Source organism: Marmota monax, unplaced genomic scaffold (assembly GCF_021218885.2).
Source record: "Marmota monax isolate L192 unplaced genomic scaffold, Marmota_monax_Labrador192_F-V1.1 WCK01_AAM20220418_F8-fsc00220, whole genome shotgun sequence".
NCBI lineage: Eukaryota > Metazoa > Chordata > Mammalia > Rodentia > Sciuridae > Marmota > Marmota monax.
The window spans coordinates 342,349-360,151 of record NW_026693909.1 but is presented as its reverse complement, the minus strand read 5'-3'; the positions used below and the strand labels follow the sequence as shown (position 1 = coordinate 360,151).

Genomic DNA, 17,803 nt, shown 5'->3' with positions numbered 1-17,803 from the left:
GGTGCCCTTTACTGTTCTGCTCTGCCAGTCTCGTGTGCTGTCTGTGGTGCTGACGAGGCAAGGCCTTAGTGGGGATGTTCTGGAGGGGTGGCGGCCCTCCTTGACCTTGGGCTCTGCTCCTCCTGCTCTTTGCTCTTTCTGCCACCGCCACAGGTGAAGAGCGGGTCTTCCTCCCTGGAGCTGAGCAGGCTGGCGGCCCACTGAGGACAGCAGGCCTTGGGAGCTGCTCGTGGAGGGTGTTTGCTTCCTGCCTGTGGGTCCCTGGGGGACTTGCTGCGGGGAGTGGGAGCGTTGCTGTGTCTGGCTGGACTTGGGGAGGGTGTCCAGCTCAGCATCTGTTTCTCTTCATGGTGTTGCTGTGGTCCTCACGAGGTTCTCATCACAGTGTGTGGGAAAGAAAGCCGACAGAATAGAGCATTCCCGTGTCCTAGCTCCAGTGGTCTCCACAGCAGTGTGCTGTGACAGCAGCTCAAAGTCAGCACGTAGCGGGCGCAGGGCACGCCTGTGATCCCAGACACTGGGCGGGCTGAGGGAGGCTGGAGGGTCACAAGTTCCAGGCCAGTCTCAGCAACTCAGTGAGACCTTGTCTCTAAATAAAAAGGGCTGGAAGTGTAGCTCAGTGGTAGGGCATCCCTGGGTTTCAGTACCCCTTACCACAGAAAAATAAAACAAAACATGAAGAAAAGCTCCAAGTGTGACCTGCATACCACCAGCATAGGCAAGCGAACAGTAGTACGTCAGGGCTGGAACAGCCCCTGCCTGCTCTGTCACCACGTGGCTCTGTTGTCGGGCATGCGTCTCACTGAGCGGCTTCCTCGAGCCCTTCTGCTTGGAGCGGCCTCAGAGCTTCACTCCTTCTGTGGCTGTGAGGGCGGTCTGTTGTGAGCTGGCGGCCATGCACTTCCCTGGTCGAGCTTGTGCTGGACCTCCTGTGTCCAGCTCCCTCGGCTGTCCAACAGTAGTCCTTTCTGTGATGCTGGGAGGGAACCTGGTTTTCTGCACACGTTGGGCAAATGCTGTGCCCCTGGATTATACCCCAGCCCCTGGGCAGACGCTCTGCCACTGGATCATACCCCAACGCTGAGAGTGGATTAAAACTTAGCAATATTTTGTTTCTAATGTGTTTTTTAAACTTGCGCATGTACACCATCAGGTTGATGAAATGTGGGGTGTCCTGCTTTTGGGGTTTGCAAGTACAGTGGGTATCCTGCAGCCTGGAGGTGCTCATTCCAGCTGTGTGTGGGGTGGTGGCCAAAGAGGGTGTTATTCCCGTTTTCAGTCGAATTGTACAGTGGAGGTCAGTGCAGGCTAAGGTTGACCCTGAAGGTGCTGGGGGTGGGGTCCCCACTATGTACCCACTGTGCCTTTCTCCAAGGGACCTATGGGATGTCCTGTTATTTTAGTTTTTGGTACTGGGGATTGAACTCAGTGTGCTCTGCCACAAAGCTACATTCCTGGCCCTTTTTTCTACTTTTTAAATCAGAGACAGGTTTCTTAAGCTGCCCAGGCTGACTTGGAATTTGGGATCCTCCTGCCCCAGCCTCCCGAGTAACTGGGAAAACGGGGTGCCACCCTGCTCAGCAGCATTCCTGACGGGCTCTCGGGGGTCTCCTGCAGCCAGTTCCTTGCCATGGCCTAGGGGAGGTCACCTTGATGTGATCGTCCAGGGACCCTCAGGCAGGTGAGGCTTAGGTGGCCCCTGCCCAGGTGGGAGAACGGCTCCTGTGGGGGAGTCATGGCCTGTTGTCTTGGGGCCACTTCAGGCGACCCTGGGCTCCTCCCTGAGGGGTGGGCAGTCCTCTAGCTTGAGGTGGCCGTGGTGCCTCTCGTCCACATGGGCTTTGCCCACAGCTGCTAACCCTTTTTTTATTATTTTTCTTTCTCAATTTTTTAAATATTTTTTGTTATCAACGGGTCTTCGTTTTTTTTATATGCTGTGCTGAGAATCACACCCAGTGCCTCACCCGTGTTAGGCAAGCGCTCCACCACCGAGCCCAGCCCAGCCTGCTTTTCCCTTTTGATGGTCTTCTGCACTAGTGTTCCCTTCCCACTGCAGGTGGCTCATGGTGGCTGAGGCAGCAGCCTCGCTGCCTGGTCCCTGCCCTCTGCTGGACTTGTCTTTGCAGAATCAAGCAGCGTGGGGCTGCCTTTTATTTGGATGTCTCCAGGTTCCGAGTTTGCAGGAGGGAGGCTTGCTTTTTCTCTGGCCTCCTGAGGTCTAAGGTCTCCAAGGGCTTGGAAATGCTGAGTCTCTGAACCTTTGCTGCCCAGCTGGGCGTGTGTTGGCAAGGGATGAGGAAGACGCGGCTCTCCCTCTGGTTGGGGCAAAGCGCTTCTGCTCTATCTAGAGAGTTTTGCCCCGAGCGCTGATGAGCAATTGTCTGACGTAGCCAGCTGAAATCCTAAGGAGCAAATGAAGGGAGATGCTGTCAAGCAACAGCCCTGGGCCTGTCCACCTGTGGCTCCCGTGCCAGGCTTGTCCCCGCTGCCCCTGCAGAGCCTGGTCTGCCCGGAGTCACGGTTTTCTTTTTCTCCTCTGAGGGGCCCTTGGGGTCTAGCACAGCTCCTGGGCAGGAGGAAGTTGGGCTGAGCAGGCGGAGTGGTTTCGCCCAGGCTCCTCAGACCTGCAGGCAGAGGGCGGGGTGTCCAGTGCGTGATGAAACTTGCAGGTGATTGTGCTTTGGGGTTGCAGTTTCCTTTGATGCACTTGGCTTCCTTTTCATGCACCTGTTCATTAGTGTGGGTTAGGCGAAACAGGTGAACCTCGGAACAAGTCCCGTCGAAACTAGGGCTGGTTTTATTTCCCTTGAAGCACAGTCCTCTCTCAGCGATGGCTTTTAACTCTTGAGGGAGGGAGATGAGTGCTCACCTCGTTTCCCTGGAAGGCTCCTTCCCGCGCACTTTGTTGAGCACCTATGCTGTAGACCCACTTTGAGCATGAGGTTAATGCCAATTGAGGAGATTTGAGGAAAGAAAACACTATTGAAAAGAGAAAAACGGTGTCATTTGAATGTGTAGTGTCTGCTTGCTTATTGACAGCTGTGCCCTGTGGGTTTACCACTCCGACTGCACGATTCTGCTGGTTTCAGGTGGGTTTCCCCTTTGCACCACCGCAGTGGCTGGGAGAGGGGTGGAACTTGGTGGTAAAGGGCAAGGTGTGGCTCCTGTGCCTGTGCTGTTAGGGTGGCGTCTACTCTTTGCAGGGGGGTCCGTTGATTTCTCTCGATCATCACAGAAGCAGAAGCTTGTTAGAGGGGAACACAGCAGCATTAAGACCCAGGAGGGCCAAGGAGCGGTGCTGTAGCCCTGAGCCTGTTGCTGGGCACTGCTGGGGGACATGCCAAAACTGGTCAAGTTCCTGGTATGGGGCCTAGCCCCACTGTCCTGGCCTGACCTGCCAGACCTCCACTGGCCCACGGAGGCCGATAGGGTCTGGGCCTCAAGCTCACAATGCACTTTGGCCACCCCTGGATCTGCCTCCCCCAGTGACTGGAGGCACAGTTTGATTCACTGTGTGCACCTCCTAGAAGGACAGGGAGAAGCCTCTCTGGCCCCCGAGGCCTGTCAGGCTGATGTGTGCTCTTTAAGACAGGGTTGGGAGGGTCTGGGATTTGGTGGCTCTCCCGGGCTCACACCCAGTGTCTGGTGCAGGCTCTGTGTGGCCTAGTTCTAGTGTGAGGCAGGGTTTTGGGTGGGGAGAGGGCAAGAGCTGTGGGGAACCTGTGCACTCAGTTCTGTGTCTTTAGGTTCTGGAAGGCCGTTCCTGGGCCGGGCTTCAAGAGACACTGGACAGCCAGCTCTGGCTGTCTGAATTTCCCGTAGCCAGCATCTTGGGTGTGAGTCCTGCAGAATGCAGGGTCCTGTACACGAAGGGAGGATCTGTGGGCCCCTGCCCCGGCTCCCCTGGACCTTTGTTTCTCGCTTGCCATTCTTGCCTCTAGGTAGAGAATCCATTCCTGACAGCACTTTTAACAGTCTTTGCACCCAAACCGTCAAGATGACCATGTGCAGTACCTGGCTCTGCTCGACGCCCAAAGCGCCCATGCATGCTTGCCCCCTGGCCCCCGACTCCTCGCACGGTCTACGCGCACTCCACCCATACACGCACGCTTGCCGCCGCTTCACTCATACGCCCTCTGCCTCCAGACACACATGCGTCCATTCCCTTTCCTGCCTGGCGCAGGCGCTCCCAGGCCACTCCCTCGCAGGTTGTTTCCCCACCCTGTTCCTGCACGCCTTCCATTGGGCCGCCACTCCAACACCCGCACGCCTCCCACAGGACTGCCACAGCTGCCACCACCCCACCACGTCTCCCATAGGACCACCCGCACCGCCTCCCACGTGGACCGCCAACCCCCCACATCCTCCCACAGCCTCCCACGGGGACCGCCACCCCCCCACATCCACATGGCCTCCCATGGAGACCGCCACCTCCCCACGTACTCGCACGTCTCCCACGGGACCACCCGCCTCACACCCCTGTAAGCCTCCAACGGGACCCTCACCCCCCAACCCTCCCACGGCCTCCCTCGGGGACTGCCACCCTCACACACACACCTGCATGGCCTCCCATGGAGACTGCCACCCCCCACACACCTGCATGCCTCCCACAGGGACTACTAGTCCCCTCCCCAGAATGCCTCCCCAGGCCCCCACCCCCTGTCTGACCAGTGGCACTGGCCCGGCCCAGGAGCGTGGCCCGGGGAGGCCAACCCTGCTGGGTCCCAGGTGGATGTGGTCCAGGTGCCACAGGTGTGTGTCGTCGGTGGTGGGGAAGCGGTCACCCTTCTTCACGCACTCGTGGCTCTGGCCTGCTCCTGGTGTTGTTGGGTCTCATCCCCAGGTCTTGTGGCCATCAGGCTCTGGCCTGACCCTGTGTGGTCTCTGGGCTCCCTCGCTTTGACTTCTGGGTGGACCTGGCCCCAGAGGGCAGGAGGACTAGCATCCTTAGGGGCAGGCTACTTGGACTGCCCTTGTGTGTGCTGATTCCACGTGCCACCTCCATGTCCTTGCATTCTGTGGCCCGCATGCTACCACCACATCGTCTTGCCCTGTTGTGCACCACCATGCTGCTTCCCACTGTCGCAGTGTGTCACCTCCATGTCCTTGGTCTGTCACCAAGTGGCCCCTCCATGCCCCCGTGCTCTGTTGCACCAGCTTGGCTGGTGGGCTGCGTGCACTGACCCCTGGAAGGTGGACATCCATGTGATTGAGAGGGCTCTGGAGTCTCTGGGTGAGGTTGGTTCTATTTCTGTCTCGCACACTTGCAGTCCCTTGTGATTTATTTGCTGCCGGTTCGTAAGAGTGTGTTCTTGTTCTGGGTCTGAGCTGATTCTGACCAGCTGTGTGCTCCAGCTGTTGACAGCTTGGTTTCCGCAGTTGAGGTGTTAATTTCTGGGTACTCCTTTCTTCCAGAGGAGAGTGGGTGCCGCGCTCCTGGGGCAGGCCGTTCCTCTGGCCCTGATGTCTGTGGCAGCTGTGTTGGGTGAGGATGGGGCTCCCTGCTTGATGTTGTCTGGCATCTGAGCCTGCTGCTTGGCTCCTGCTGTTCCCGGGAGGTGGCCCTTCCAGGTGCTGCAGCCTTTGTTTTCTCAGGCCAGTGAGTAGCTGGAAGCTACTGCTTGTGTTTCTCGGCTCTGTGCTGGGGTGCCAGGTTCTTTCCCACAGTGCTGCCGGACGGGCTGAGGACCAGGGTCCCTCTGCGGAGGGCCTTTGCTGGTTCTGAATGAGGCTGCAAAGGCACAGCTCACTGGCCAGGCAAGGCACCAGCCATGTGTAGTGGGGTTCAGGCTGGAGTGACTGTTGGGCGTTGAAGGTCCTTTCTGCTTGTGTTGCGTCCAGCGTGTGGTATGTCCAGAAGTACTTGTGTTCAGTCACTGTGAGTGCAGAGCCTGTGGAGATGGGGGCTGCTTCCTTGGGCTGAGAATGCCAAGGAGGAGTCTGTGCTCCCTCCCTTTGCGGGTGGAGCAGGTGTGCCTTCCTGGGAGCACAGCAGGGTCGCAGCCAGGTGCCCTCAGGTGACCGTGGGTTCAGAGGGCTTGGGCTTGGGGTCTGCCCCAGAGCCGCTGGTGCTCACAAGCTCCTCAGAGGCCTGAGCTGCACTGAGCTGGGGTGTGGGGCCTTTCTCCTAGAGCCTGGGTGGGGTTGCTTTTCTTGGTCTCAATCAGGAAGTGCCTCCAGGGAGCCTCAAACTAGCACCTCCTGCTTGGCAGTGGGCAGACTTGCCTTCAGAGCCACCTGCGTCCACAGGGCTTGGAGGACATGCCCTGGAGAGGGGAAGCTGTTGTGCTGGGCAGAAGAGCCAGCTTGGGTGGGGAGCTCTTGGGCCTGTGCTGTGGGGTGTGACTCAGCTCCTGGTGGCTGGCTCTGCTGGTTTTCAGAGCAGCACGCAGAGCCTAGCTGCGCCGGCTGCGGTGCTGTCCCAGCTCCGGGTCACCTGTGCTTACCAGCAGGTGGCTCTGGTTAGTTCCTGTGTTCTGCTTTGTGGAAGTGGGTGCACCTCTCACCTGGCCGCTCAGCATGTGGGTCTTGAGGTGTGTGATGATGAGTGCCCTCTGGCTGTTGTGCCCCTGAGGTTCACCACCCTTCCACACACTCTGGGGAACTGTCCACCACTGCCCTTTCTCAGGCCAGTGTTGTGAAGAACTGGAATCCACCAAGCCCTGTCCGCATCGCCAGTGTGTGCTGGACGGGAACGTGCAGAGCCCACCGTGCGAAGGATGGGAATGGGTAGAGACCCGCTCTGTTACCAGCGTGTGCAGGCTGGGGAGGCGCAGAGCCCGGCTGCGTGGATGTTTGTGCCCTTTCCGACTCCCTTAGTGAGGGTGGCTCATCTCCTGTGTGCTGCTGAGAGCTGGGCATCTTCTGGGGGGTCCTGCTGGAAGCTCCCAGAGTAGTTCTCTGTCCAGATTGAGAACAGAGTGGAGATGGAGAATTGGAGGGGCTGGGGTTGTGGCTCAGTGGTAGAGTGCTCGCCTAACATGTGAGGCCCCGGGATCGATCCTCAGCACCACATAAAAATAAATAAGATAAAGGTGTTGTGTCAACTACAACTAAATAATAAATACAAAAAAAAAAGAAAAGAGAGATGGAGAATTGGTGTTCCTCCCCAGCAGACAGGGGTGTGGCTCTTGACTCTGGGTGGCCAGTGGCTGCATCCTGTGCATGGGGCGGATGGGGATGGCTGGGGTTCACAGGTGTCATGGCTGTGTGTCTGAAAACGTGCACTTGCTTTCCTGAGGACTCCTGTTGCTTGTCACAGGCTTAGGCTGAGTCTCACTGTGCTTATCAGGAGTTGGTGAGTAAAGAAGGCTCGTGTCTGTCTGGCATTGGCATTCCACAGTGTCCTCAGTCTTACTAGTGACAAGCCAGGTGCCTGGGCCTCCTGCACATCTCCTCCTGTTTGTTCGGGGTCCCCTCAGGTGGACGTTGCAGTGGACTCCTGCAGGTCAGTCTGCACCCCTTCTCATGCCCTCCACACGCTGCCAGGGCGGTGTTTATTTTGGGGACTTTTTAGGCATGTTGCTGCCACGCAGCCTGAATTCTGGTGCCCCTTGACCACAGGACTCCTTGCCCTCCGCTGCCTCCTGAGGAGGCATTTGTCCTCTGCGATGGGCTGCCCACCCCAAACCCATACCATAAACGACAGCCACTCTGTGGTCTTCACAGAGCTGGGAGCCAGGATGCTTCCTTCTGCCTCTCCATGTGCCCATGTGGGAGGGCACAGCTGGGGCCTTCCCTGGCTGGCTGCTGCTGCAGGGGAGTGGCTTCCTCCAGGGGCAGCTCTGGAGAGCAAGTGGCCGTGGGACCTGGCAAAGGACACATGCAGCCTGGCATGGAAGTCACTGGGCTCCTTGGCACTGCTCTTGCCATCTCTCAGTTTGGGGGCATGGTGTGGCCCGGTGCGCCTGGAGTGCAGTCCTGCCAGGCGCGGCTGGGTTTGTGTTGGGCCAGGGTCTGGTTGGTTGTGCTGTACTTTCTCACCTCCGTCTTCATTGTGCTCAGGGTGGTCTGCATCCGACCCACTGTTTACTGCTCAGCTTCCTTCTTTTGGAAGCTTCTGTCCCTCCACCTAGGTCTTGCACCAGGAGACCCTCTCACGGCTCCACCAGCCTCTGCTGGACACTCTCCCTCTTCCAAACATTGTCAGCCTCTTCCTGGGGACTTTGGGTGTAGGCATGGTCTTCACGCAGCGGTGAGCCCAGGGCATCGGGACCCTGTCTGGAGGAAGCGCCCTCTTTCCAGGGTTATTGAGGGTGCATATCCTGGAAGGCCCTTGTGTCATGGTCTCTCTGCTCTTGCTCTGTGACAGCACGTTTTTTGTTCCTTATTCCTTGACCTGGGCACGTCATGGTATTAATTTTTGGATCTTGCAAGCCTTGAGTTCCTTGCACTGGATGAACCCATCTGGTTGTGGTGGGAACTGTGTTCGTGGTTTGTTGAATTCTGAGAGCTGCTTCTCCCCAGAGTTTTTTGCCTCTGCTTTCTTGAGAGATGGGTTCTTGTGGCCCACAGAGGTCAGCTAGCATGTCCACCAGGGTTCCACTGGCCCTGTGGCCGGCTGGGGAGTGTCTCTCCTCTCTCTCTTGGGGTTTGTGTGGTGTGGCATTGCCTTCCCACTAGTGACGCTCCATTAAATAATCCGTCTCTTTATCTTATGCAGATCTCTTTCCTTGGGAATCATCTTTCTTGGGATTTGTCATTACCTTCAGGTTTTCTGGCTGGTGGCCATCACGATCACGAAGCACCTTTATCATCCCGTAACTTCCGTGGCCGGTGAAGGCCCTGCAGCGCCAATTTCCACAGCAGGCGCTTGTGTCGCAGTGGTGACCTCTCAGGCCGAGCATTGCCTCTGTGTCCTGGAGGGCAGCCTGCCAAGTCACTGTGCCCTTCTGACCAATTATTTCTAAGACGAGAAGCTGTTGTTCCCTTGCACAGCAGTTCTGACTGTGACGCTGCAGGACTGCCACAGGTGCGCTGAGTTTGTGACATGCAGGGCTTCGTTTCCTCAGTGCCCGCTGACCTGCTGTCTTGTGGCTCGTAGCCCTGTGCTCCTGGCTGGCCCTGGCCTGCCCAGACCTTGGCACAGGGAGCATGGCAGTGTGGTGCTGGTGGCATCAGGAGGACATTACTGTCACCCAGAGCACGTGGGGTATACCTTTCCATGGTTTTGGAAGCTTTGGCAAAATCTTTCAAACTCAGCATCCATTCATGTGCAAAACAATTGAAAAACCAGGGTGGCAGGAACACACCCCAACATTGTGGAACTTAAGTTAGAGTCTGTTTGATCTCACTTTAATCTGGAGTGGGTGTGTGTTAGGAATGTGATGTCGTGAACGTCCACTGAGGATGGATGGAGACCTGATGTCTCTGCAGCTGTCAGTCCTGCAGCTCCTCTGAGCAGTCAACATGTCATGAGTTGTCACTGTTCAAGGTGGCCCCGGCAGTGGCCAGCCAGTGTCCCGCAGAGGCTGTGGGGCCCTACTGTCCATGGGTTCCTGATGTGCAGTGTTTACTCACATTTCCCAGGTGGAGCTGATGGGAGGAGGAGGAGGGGGAAGGGCAAAGGAGGTGACTTCTGGGGACCGTGTGGACCATGACTGCAGGCCCCGGAAGGGAGTGCATGTGGCTGGCTGCCACTCGTACCAGTGGGTCTGGGGCAGAGCAGGATCCCTTTCTGAGAGATGTCAGTGCTGACAGTGTGACACCCAGGCTGTGGTTGGCCATTTCCCCGAGCCGCATCTTTCTTGATGCCGCAAGTGGAGCGTGGGCAGCTGCTCTGGGCCTCCCAGTGGCTCTGAGTAGCTCCCGAGAAGCTATGTGTGTGTTTATGAGTGTCTGTGTCTGTGTGCATGTGTATGCATGTGTGTGCTTATATGTGTATTTATGCATGTGTGTTTACACAGGTGTACTGCCTGTTTGTGCTTGGGTTTATGTTTGCCATTTTTGTATGTACACATTTGTATTTGTGTATGATTATGCATGTGCTTGTGTTTGCATTTATGCATGTCTGTGTGTTTGTGTGCTTAGGCATTTATGTTTATGTGTACATGTTCTTGTGTGTGCATTCATGGGTGTTTGTTATTTATGTGCTTGTGCATGTGTGCATATGTTCATGTGATGTGTTTGTGCCTGTTTACATGTTTGTGTTTGGTTACATTTTTGCATATTTGGTGTGTGTGCACATCTGTTTTTACATGTTTGCATGTTTATGATCTCTGGGTTTATGTGTCTGTACATCTCTTCATGTTTGTGATGTTCATATGAGTGCAAGTGATGTTCTTACATGTGTTCATGAATGCATATTAGTGTCTACACATCTGGATTTATGTGTTTGCACGTTCATGCAAGTGTGTGCCGGTGTGTTTGCTGTGTGTTCACATGGGTGCATGTCAGTGTTTGCACATTATGTGTGCTTGCTTGGGTGTTCATACGAGTGCATGTTAATTTGTGTTTACAAGCATGTGTGTGCATGTCTCTGGGTTTACATGTTTGTGCATGTTCATGCATCTCAACTGCTTTTAAGTCTGGAAGATGAACTCAGTAACTCACGAGCAAGGGGGCCCTTCAGCAGAGCTGTAGAGCTGAGCACTTCCAGGATGTGCTTAATAAGTATGTTAATAATGCTCACTCACGTGTTCATGCAAGCAAATGGTACTGTGTGTTACATGTGTGTGTGCATATCTGGGTCTACATGCTTGTGCATGTTTATAGGAGTGTATGTCAATGTGTGCTTACACATGTTTATGCAAGCGCATGTTAAGGTGTTTATATGTGTGTATCTCTCTGGATTCACATGCTCATGCATGTTATATGTACTTACATGTTTGTGTGTTCACGCGAGTACATGTCAATGTGCGGCCACATGGTTGCATGTTTACATTTTTGTTAATGTTCATGTGTCAGCATGTTTGCATGTGTGTTCATGTGTGCACTCAGTGTGTTTGCATGTATGTGTGCCTACATACTTGTGTTGTTCACATGAGTGCATGTTACTGTGTTTACATGCATGTGCATGTCTCTGTACATTGGTGCATGTTCATGGGAGTGCATGCCAATGTGTTTGCATGTGTGTTTGTTTGAGTACATGCCTGTGCATGTTTATGTGTTTGCGTAGGTGTTCTGCGAGTACATGCTGGTGTGTGGGTGGCAGGGAGGGTCTGCGCCCTGCTGAGGCTGTGGGATTGCCTCACCTGGAAGGAGGGCTCACGTGGCCTGCAGGCATTGTGCCTGAAGGGAGGGTACATATCAACCAGGCCCTGGAAGTGCTCAGCTCTACAGCTCTGCAGAAGGGCCCCCTTGCTTGTGCGTTACTGAGTTCATCTTCCAGACTTGGAAGTGGTTGAGAATTCAGGGGCTAGAGCCACTGCATCTGTGACAGCCAGGTGCTCCTCCTTGGCTGACAGACTCTGGATCCGTCAGCGCACCTACTGGGGGCTGCTCGTGTGGGCTGGAGGCAGCTAGGGCTGTTGTGGGTGGAAGTCAGTCCTGTGTGGGACAGGGGTATCACCCTGTGTTGACCGAGAGGAGAGAGTGAGGCTGAGCTCTTGGCTTTTCTTCTGTGTGCAGGGAGTTGGCCTGTCACTTTTTTTGGGGGGGGAGGGGTACTAGGGATTGAGCTCAGGGGCACTCAACCACGGAGCCACATCCCCAGCCCTGTTTTGTATTTTACTTAGAGACAGGGTCTCGCTGAGTTGCTTAGCGCCTTGCTTTGAACTTGCGATCTTCCTGCCTCAGCCCCTGGAGCCACTGGGCCTACAGGTGTGCGCCACTGCCTGGCTTGGCCTGTCACTTTTATTCTTTAACGTCTTTATCAGAGCTAACTTAAAGCCCCCGCGGCTCCATTCAGTCTGCACTCACTGCTGGCCCTGCCCAGGTTGGCAGCCTGGGTGCCCATGCAGGCCTTTTCTCCGGGGTCTGCCAGTCTTCCCTTCTCCTGCTGTCAGGTGGGGCGTGTTGAGGGAAGGGATTCTGGAAGGCCAGGGGGCTGGTCTGCTAACTGCACGCCATAAGCTTGTGGATGTATTTACAACGTTGGTTTCTTTTTTTTCCAGGCCCAAATATTTAAACACGGGAAGCGTGAGGACTGTCTGCCCTATGGTAAGGCGTGTTTAAGACAAGGTCATTGTCAGTGTCTGCCCCACGCAGTCCACACGCCTCCTGTGGAAAGGCGTGTTTAAGACAAGGTCGAGGGGTGCTTCCTGCATGTCCCCCTCGGGTATCAAGCTGTCCCCTGGTGCCTGAACACTGTGGTAGCTTTCTGCCTGTTTGCTTGGTGTGTTGGCACGGTGTGGCTTTGGTCAGCTGTCTGCATTTGAAGCGCAGGAGACTGCATGGGGCCTGTACCTGAAGCCGGGCTGCCTGATGCCCGACTTGCTCCCGTGGGATCTGATCCCAGCAGATGTGGCCCACAGTGGCTGCCGACATCCTGGCTTCCTGTAGCAGCCTTGCTCCTCCTGTCACCACCTGAAACCTCATCCCCCTGCTTGCCACCTTGTCCCTCCTGCCATGTCACTTCATCTCCCTCCACATCACCTTGTCCCCAACCCTCCCTGCCTCCTTCCCCCTTCCCCTCACCTCCCCCCTCCCCCCTCACCTCCCCCTCCCCCCCTCACCTCCCCCCTTCCCCCTCTCCCTCCCCCCCCCCCTTCCCCCTCCCCCTCCCCCCCCCCTCCCCCCCCCCCCCTCTCCCTCACCTCCCCCCTCCCCCTCACCTCCCCCCTCCCCCCTCTCCCTCACTTCCCCCCTCCTCCCCCACCTTACCTCCCCCTTCCCCCTCTCCCTCACCTCCCCCTACCTCCCCCCTTCCCCCTCTCCTCACCTCCCCCTTCCCCATCTCCCTCCCCTTCCCCTCCCCTCCCCCCCTTCCCCCTCTCCCTCACCTCCCCCCTTCCCCATCTCCCTCCCCTTCCCCTCCCCTCCCCCTCTCCCTCCCCTCCCCCCTCCCCCCTCTCCCTCACCTCCCCCCTCCCCCTCTCCCTCACCTCCCCCTCCCCCTCTCCCTCCCCTCCCCTCCCCCCTCTCCCTCACCTCCCCCTCCCCCCCTCCCCTCACCTCCCCCTCCCCCCTCTCCCTCACCTCCCCCCTCCCCCTCTCCCTCACCTCCCCCTCCCCCTCTCCCTCACCTCCCCCTCCCCCCTCCCTCACCTCCCCCTCCCCCCTCTCCCTCACCCCCCCCTCCCCCCTCTCCCTCACCTCCCCCTTCCCCATCTCCCTCCCCTTCCCCTCCCCTCCCCCTCTCCCTCACCTCCCCCTTCCCCCTCTCCCTCACCTCCCCCTTCCCCCTCTCCCTCACCTCCCCCTCCCCCCTCCTCCCTCACCTCCCCCTCCCCCCTCTCCCTCCCCTCCCCCCTTCCCCCTCTCCCTCCCCTCCCCCTCCCCCCTCTCCCTCACCTCCCCCCTTCCCCCTCTCCCTCACCTCCCCCACCTTGCCCACCTTGTCCCCCCTCCCCGTCACCTCCTCTGTCCTAGTGCTGGGCTCCATCCCCCTCCCTTCTTCCCTCCTCCCCCACACACCGTGGCTCAGTCTGGTCCACTTCCTTTCAGTCTCTGAATTCCAGCACTGGGCCCACGTCTCCTCGTCTCCATGGTTGCTGTCCTTGTGCTGTCCTGGCTTTAGCTGCTCCCGGGTCCCCCTCATCCCAAATGACCCCTGTGGCACAGGGTCCCGCCATGCCTCCTCCTGTGCTGGCCTCCCTGCACGTTGTCCCTGGGCTCAGACTCTGGTCCTGCCCTCAGCATTCCTGCTGTGATGCCACACTCACCCTAGGGCCCCGGGCCCCTTGGCGCGCATGGCTGCTCCTTGGTAGGACGGCTCCACACTGTGCGGGGCCCTCCTTGGCCATGCCGAGCAAGTGGGCCCGCTCCTCCAGCTGCTCTCTAGAACCTGGGGATGGGTTCTTGGGTCCAGGCCCAGGTAGTCAGGGGCCCGCTGGTGTCGGGGCTGTGGCACCTGGTTGGACGAGGGCTTCAGTGTTGACTTGCTGCTCTCGTCCACAGCCAGCACCGTGCTCCGGAGCCTCGACGGCTGCAGACTCTCTGAGAGCAACCAGACCCTGCTGCGGAAGCTGGGGGTGAAGCTGGTGCAGCGGCTGGGGCTGACCTTCCTACGGCCAAAGGTGGCCACGTGGAGGTGGGTAGGCGCCGGTCTCAGGTGGCCATGGCTGCGCAGGCTGACGTATAGAGTCTTCTGTGCTCCTGTGCTTGTGGTCTCTGAGCGTGTCTGTCTTATGAGGAATGATTTTCCTCCAGGCTACTTTGACGCGGTCTTCCAGGTAAGCAGCGGAGGCTGGAGGGATGGCCAGGGAAGCTGCCTCGGCCCCTGGCACTCCTCAGAGTGCTGGCGGATGATGTGCTTGGATGCAGCCCTGGGCTGCTGGTGCAGGCTGCTGTGAGGAGCAGTGGTCAGTGCTCAGTCATCAGTCTGAGTCCCAGGCTTTCTCAGGGAAGGCCAGGCTCGCTTCTGCAGGTTTGCTGGGGAAGGGAAGCGTCTCGGCTTGGCGGTGGCCCACGAGTGCCCGCGGTAGGTAGCAGGCTGACTGAGCCCTGGCTCCCATGAGGACAGGTTTGCTCAGGTTCTTGGCTCCATGTTCTTAATGACCTTCAGTTTCTTTTTTTTTTTTTTTTTCAATAAATATTTTTTACTCGTAGATGGACACAATATTTTTGTTTTTATTTATTTTTCTATGTGGTGCTGAGGATCAAACCCAGTGCCTTACGCATGCAAGGCAAGCCCTCGACCACTCAGCTACAACCCCAGCCTGATGACCTTCAGTTTTATCTTAAGTGTTAATGGCATTTTGGGAAGGGATTATTTTGAAGTTCAGCCGAACCTTTGTTCCAAATTGTAGCAGATGCCCGAGAAGTGTGCCGGGGGTTTGGCGATGTTTTCCTGAGTGCCTTTTGGTGAGATGTGGTTGCATCACAGGACATTAGTGCCTGGTTTCCAAGAGGCTTTGGGAATGGTTTAGCCCCACAAGGGGCCGGTGGCTTGCTGCAGGTCCTCTGAGAAGGGCTGTGGTGTTAGTAGGCCTCTTTCTGCACCAGATGTCCGTGCGGCCCCTCCCCTGTTCTCACAGTAGCTCTCTGCAGAGCCGTGTCCCTGCTTTACGGAGAGGAAACTGAGGCACAGAGCAGTTCTGGAGTGCAGAGTTGTGTGGCTAAGTAGGTGTGTCAGCCAGACCTGGTCCCCTCCGGGGTCCGGGGGAGGTGGTGCTGACCCTGCGTCGTGGAGAACAGGACCTGGGCGTGTGGCAACTTTAAAGCAGCATTTGGGGGGTGAAACCTGGGGGAGCCCCTGAGGGCTCTATGGCCTGGGCAGTCAGGCCTTCACCGCAGCATAGTTCTCTGCACGTGTGGGAATTGGCACAGGCAGCCTCCAGGGCTCCTGGTGGTGCTGAGCTGACTCCAGTCAGCGAAGAGCGTCTTCAGCTGCGTCCAGCCGCTGAGCCAAGCGTGCTCTGCTCTGTGCAGGTACCAGCGGGGCTGCCGATCTTTGGCTGCTAACCTGCAGCTCTCTGCCCAGGATCAGAGTGAGCAGAAACCACTCGAGGTACCGCCTGACAGTGATGAGGACTATGACATTCCAGACGGGGTGGAGAGTGTGATAGGTAGGTGGCCCCAGCACATGCCCTGCCCCTGGGCTTTGGTGTTGTCCCCGATGACTCTCCTTCCCCACTCCTATGGGCTGCTGCAGCCACTCCTTCCTACTGCCCTCACTTCTTCCCTTCCTTCTTGGGTGGCATAGTCTGACCATCTGTCACCTCCACTGAGCATGTAGCCACTGACCTGCCCTCCTGTGGACACTCCCTGCCCAGCAGCCCTCTGTCTCCACACGCTGCCGTCTTGCACGCCTGAACTGCATGCTCCTTGCTCCCCAGGGCCCAGGCCTCTGGTTCCTCACAGCCTGCTGTGTCTCCCTGCTTTCTCAAGGTCACCTCAAGTCCCTTTGCTCTTGGCCTTGCAAGGGTCTGCACCAGTGCCTGCCCTCAGCCTAGTGGCTCCCCCACAGTCACACCATTGGCCAGGCCTCTTACTGTGACCAGCCTCAGGAGGCTGTATGGCCTCCCTCCCTGTAGGGACCTCTCCTGCCCACTGGCTGGGAGGCTGGGCCTGGCCGGGTGGTCTGCGCACTAGCGTCAGCGCCAGCATCTGCTCCTTGGGGCTGGTTTCCCCTGGGAGGTCAGATCTGCATCACACCCCTCCCCTGGCACAGAGCTCGCCGCTAACTCCCAGGAGCACTCGCTCCTCCCTGACTCCTGACGCTTCTCAAGTTCCCCTTCTGGGCTGCCCTGGCCACTCAAAGCCCCCTGAGCTCCTCATCCCAGGCTGAGCCCCTGTGCATCTGCCCTGTCAATGCCAACTGCCCCGACACGTTCTCGTCCACTCTGTGCCTCCTCATGTCCCGTCTGCTCATTGGTTCTTCAGATACCCTAGTGCCTGTGACTGTTTCTCCAAGTCAGACCTTCCTGGGGCTGCCCACTGCCTTTGGCCAAAGGTTAGACTCTGTCAGGCTAGCAGGACACTTACATATGCCTTAGACTACCTCCTTGCTGGCCTGGGTCTGTTCTGAGGCTAGCCCCAGGCTTCATCCTCTGGGATTTTTCTGGATAGCCCCCAGTCTGCTTCAGTCCCCTGACCTCCCTCATGGCCTGGGAGACCCTGGCCCTCGGCTTTCAGCTGGAGAGATGGCTGCTGCCTATTGAGGTCTAGGTGGGAACAGCCATGGGCTCTCTGGTTACTGCCAGGCAGGACGGGGAACTGCTCTGTGCTGTGACCACTGCAGTTGTCTCCAGGGTATTGTTTGGCTGCGGGTCACCTTGAGCTGTCTGGACTGGCGATGTGTGTGCTTATTCTTGCAGAGCAGCTGCTGGTTGGGCTGAAGGACAAAGATACCGTGGTGCGGTGGTCTGCAGCCAAGGGGTAAGTAGGCCGCCAAGGGGTACGTAGGCAGGCCACCCAGGGCTGGCAGTGGGGGCAGGTGGGACTGCTCTGTCTGTGGTCTCCTGGGGTTGTGCGTGTGCTGGAAGCTCCCTGAGGGCTGCAGGGCTCCCTGGGCTTCTGTGGTAGATGGGTAGGAGGCCATGTTAGGCAGCCCATGCCTCACCAGCAGCCAGTGGGACAGCAGGTCTTGTGTGGAAGTGTGGCCTCAGTGTGTGCCTGTGCTGGGTGCCATTGGCTACCAGCGAGGGCCTCCACTGTCCAGTCTATATGATGAGAGGTGGCCCCTGCCCTGCCCCAGGGCTCAGGCATCCCTTCCCTGGGCGCAGGATACGGTTGTTAAGCTCGGTGTGTGCTGAGTTTGCACTGCTGCTGTGCTTAGAGAAAAGAGCTGCTTGGGACCGTGCTGTGGGTCACACGTCCCTTGAGCTGCAGTGCTGACAGCTGTCACTTCTCTTTCAGAATCGGCAGGATGGCTGGACGGCTCCCCAGAGTGCTGGCGGATGATGTGGTTGGGTCTGTGTTGGACTGCTTCAGGTAGGGCACTGTGCTCAGGATGGGCAGTGGCCTTCTCTCCTCACGCCCTGAGCAGCTGCCTGGGCCCCAGCGCCCTGGCCCCTCTGGGGCTCAGCTGGAGAGCTCTAGTTATTTCTGGTGTTTCCTTTATCAACACTGTATATCTGAGACCCTGAGGCCCACGTGGAGCCCGCTCTGAGCCTGTGCACACCAGATGTGCGTGAGTGTGGGCAGGCCGGTGCCTCCCAGGGATTCCTGGGGTGAGGGAAGATGTTGGGTCGTCCCTACTGGGGTTACTTGCCAGGTGGCTGCTGTGACCACAGCCTGAATCTGAGGTTGAGTTGAGTTA

The 17,803-nt window shown here is 57.7% G+C and overlaps 1 protein-coding gene across 1 annotated transcript in view; it reads left to right on the top strand.

Moving 5' to 3' along the window:
* The window catches only part of Tbcd (tubulin folding cofactor D), a 107,869-nt gene that overhangs the window by 18,579 nt on the left and 71,487 nt on the right, over positions 1-17,803 (top strand). The window contains exons 8-12 of the mRNA XM_046463143.2: positions 12,054-12,099; positions 13,999-14,131; positions 15,472-15,608; positions 16,860-16,920; positions 17,401-17,475. Coding sequence (XP_046319099.1) covers positions 12,054-12,099; positions 13,999-14,131; positions 15,472-15,608; positions 16,860-16,920; positions 17,401-17,475 — 452 coding nt within the window. The remainder of the gene's footprint in view (positions 1-12,053; positions 12,100-13,998; positions 14,132-15,471; positions 15,609-16,859; positions 16,921-17,400; positions 17,476-17,803) is intronic.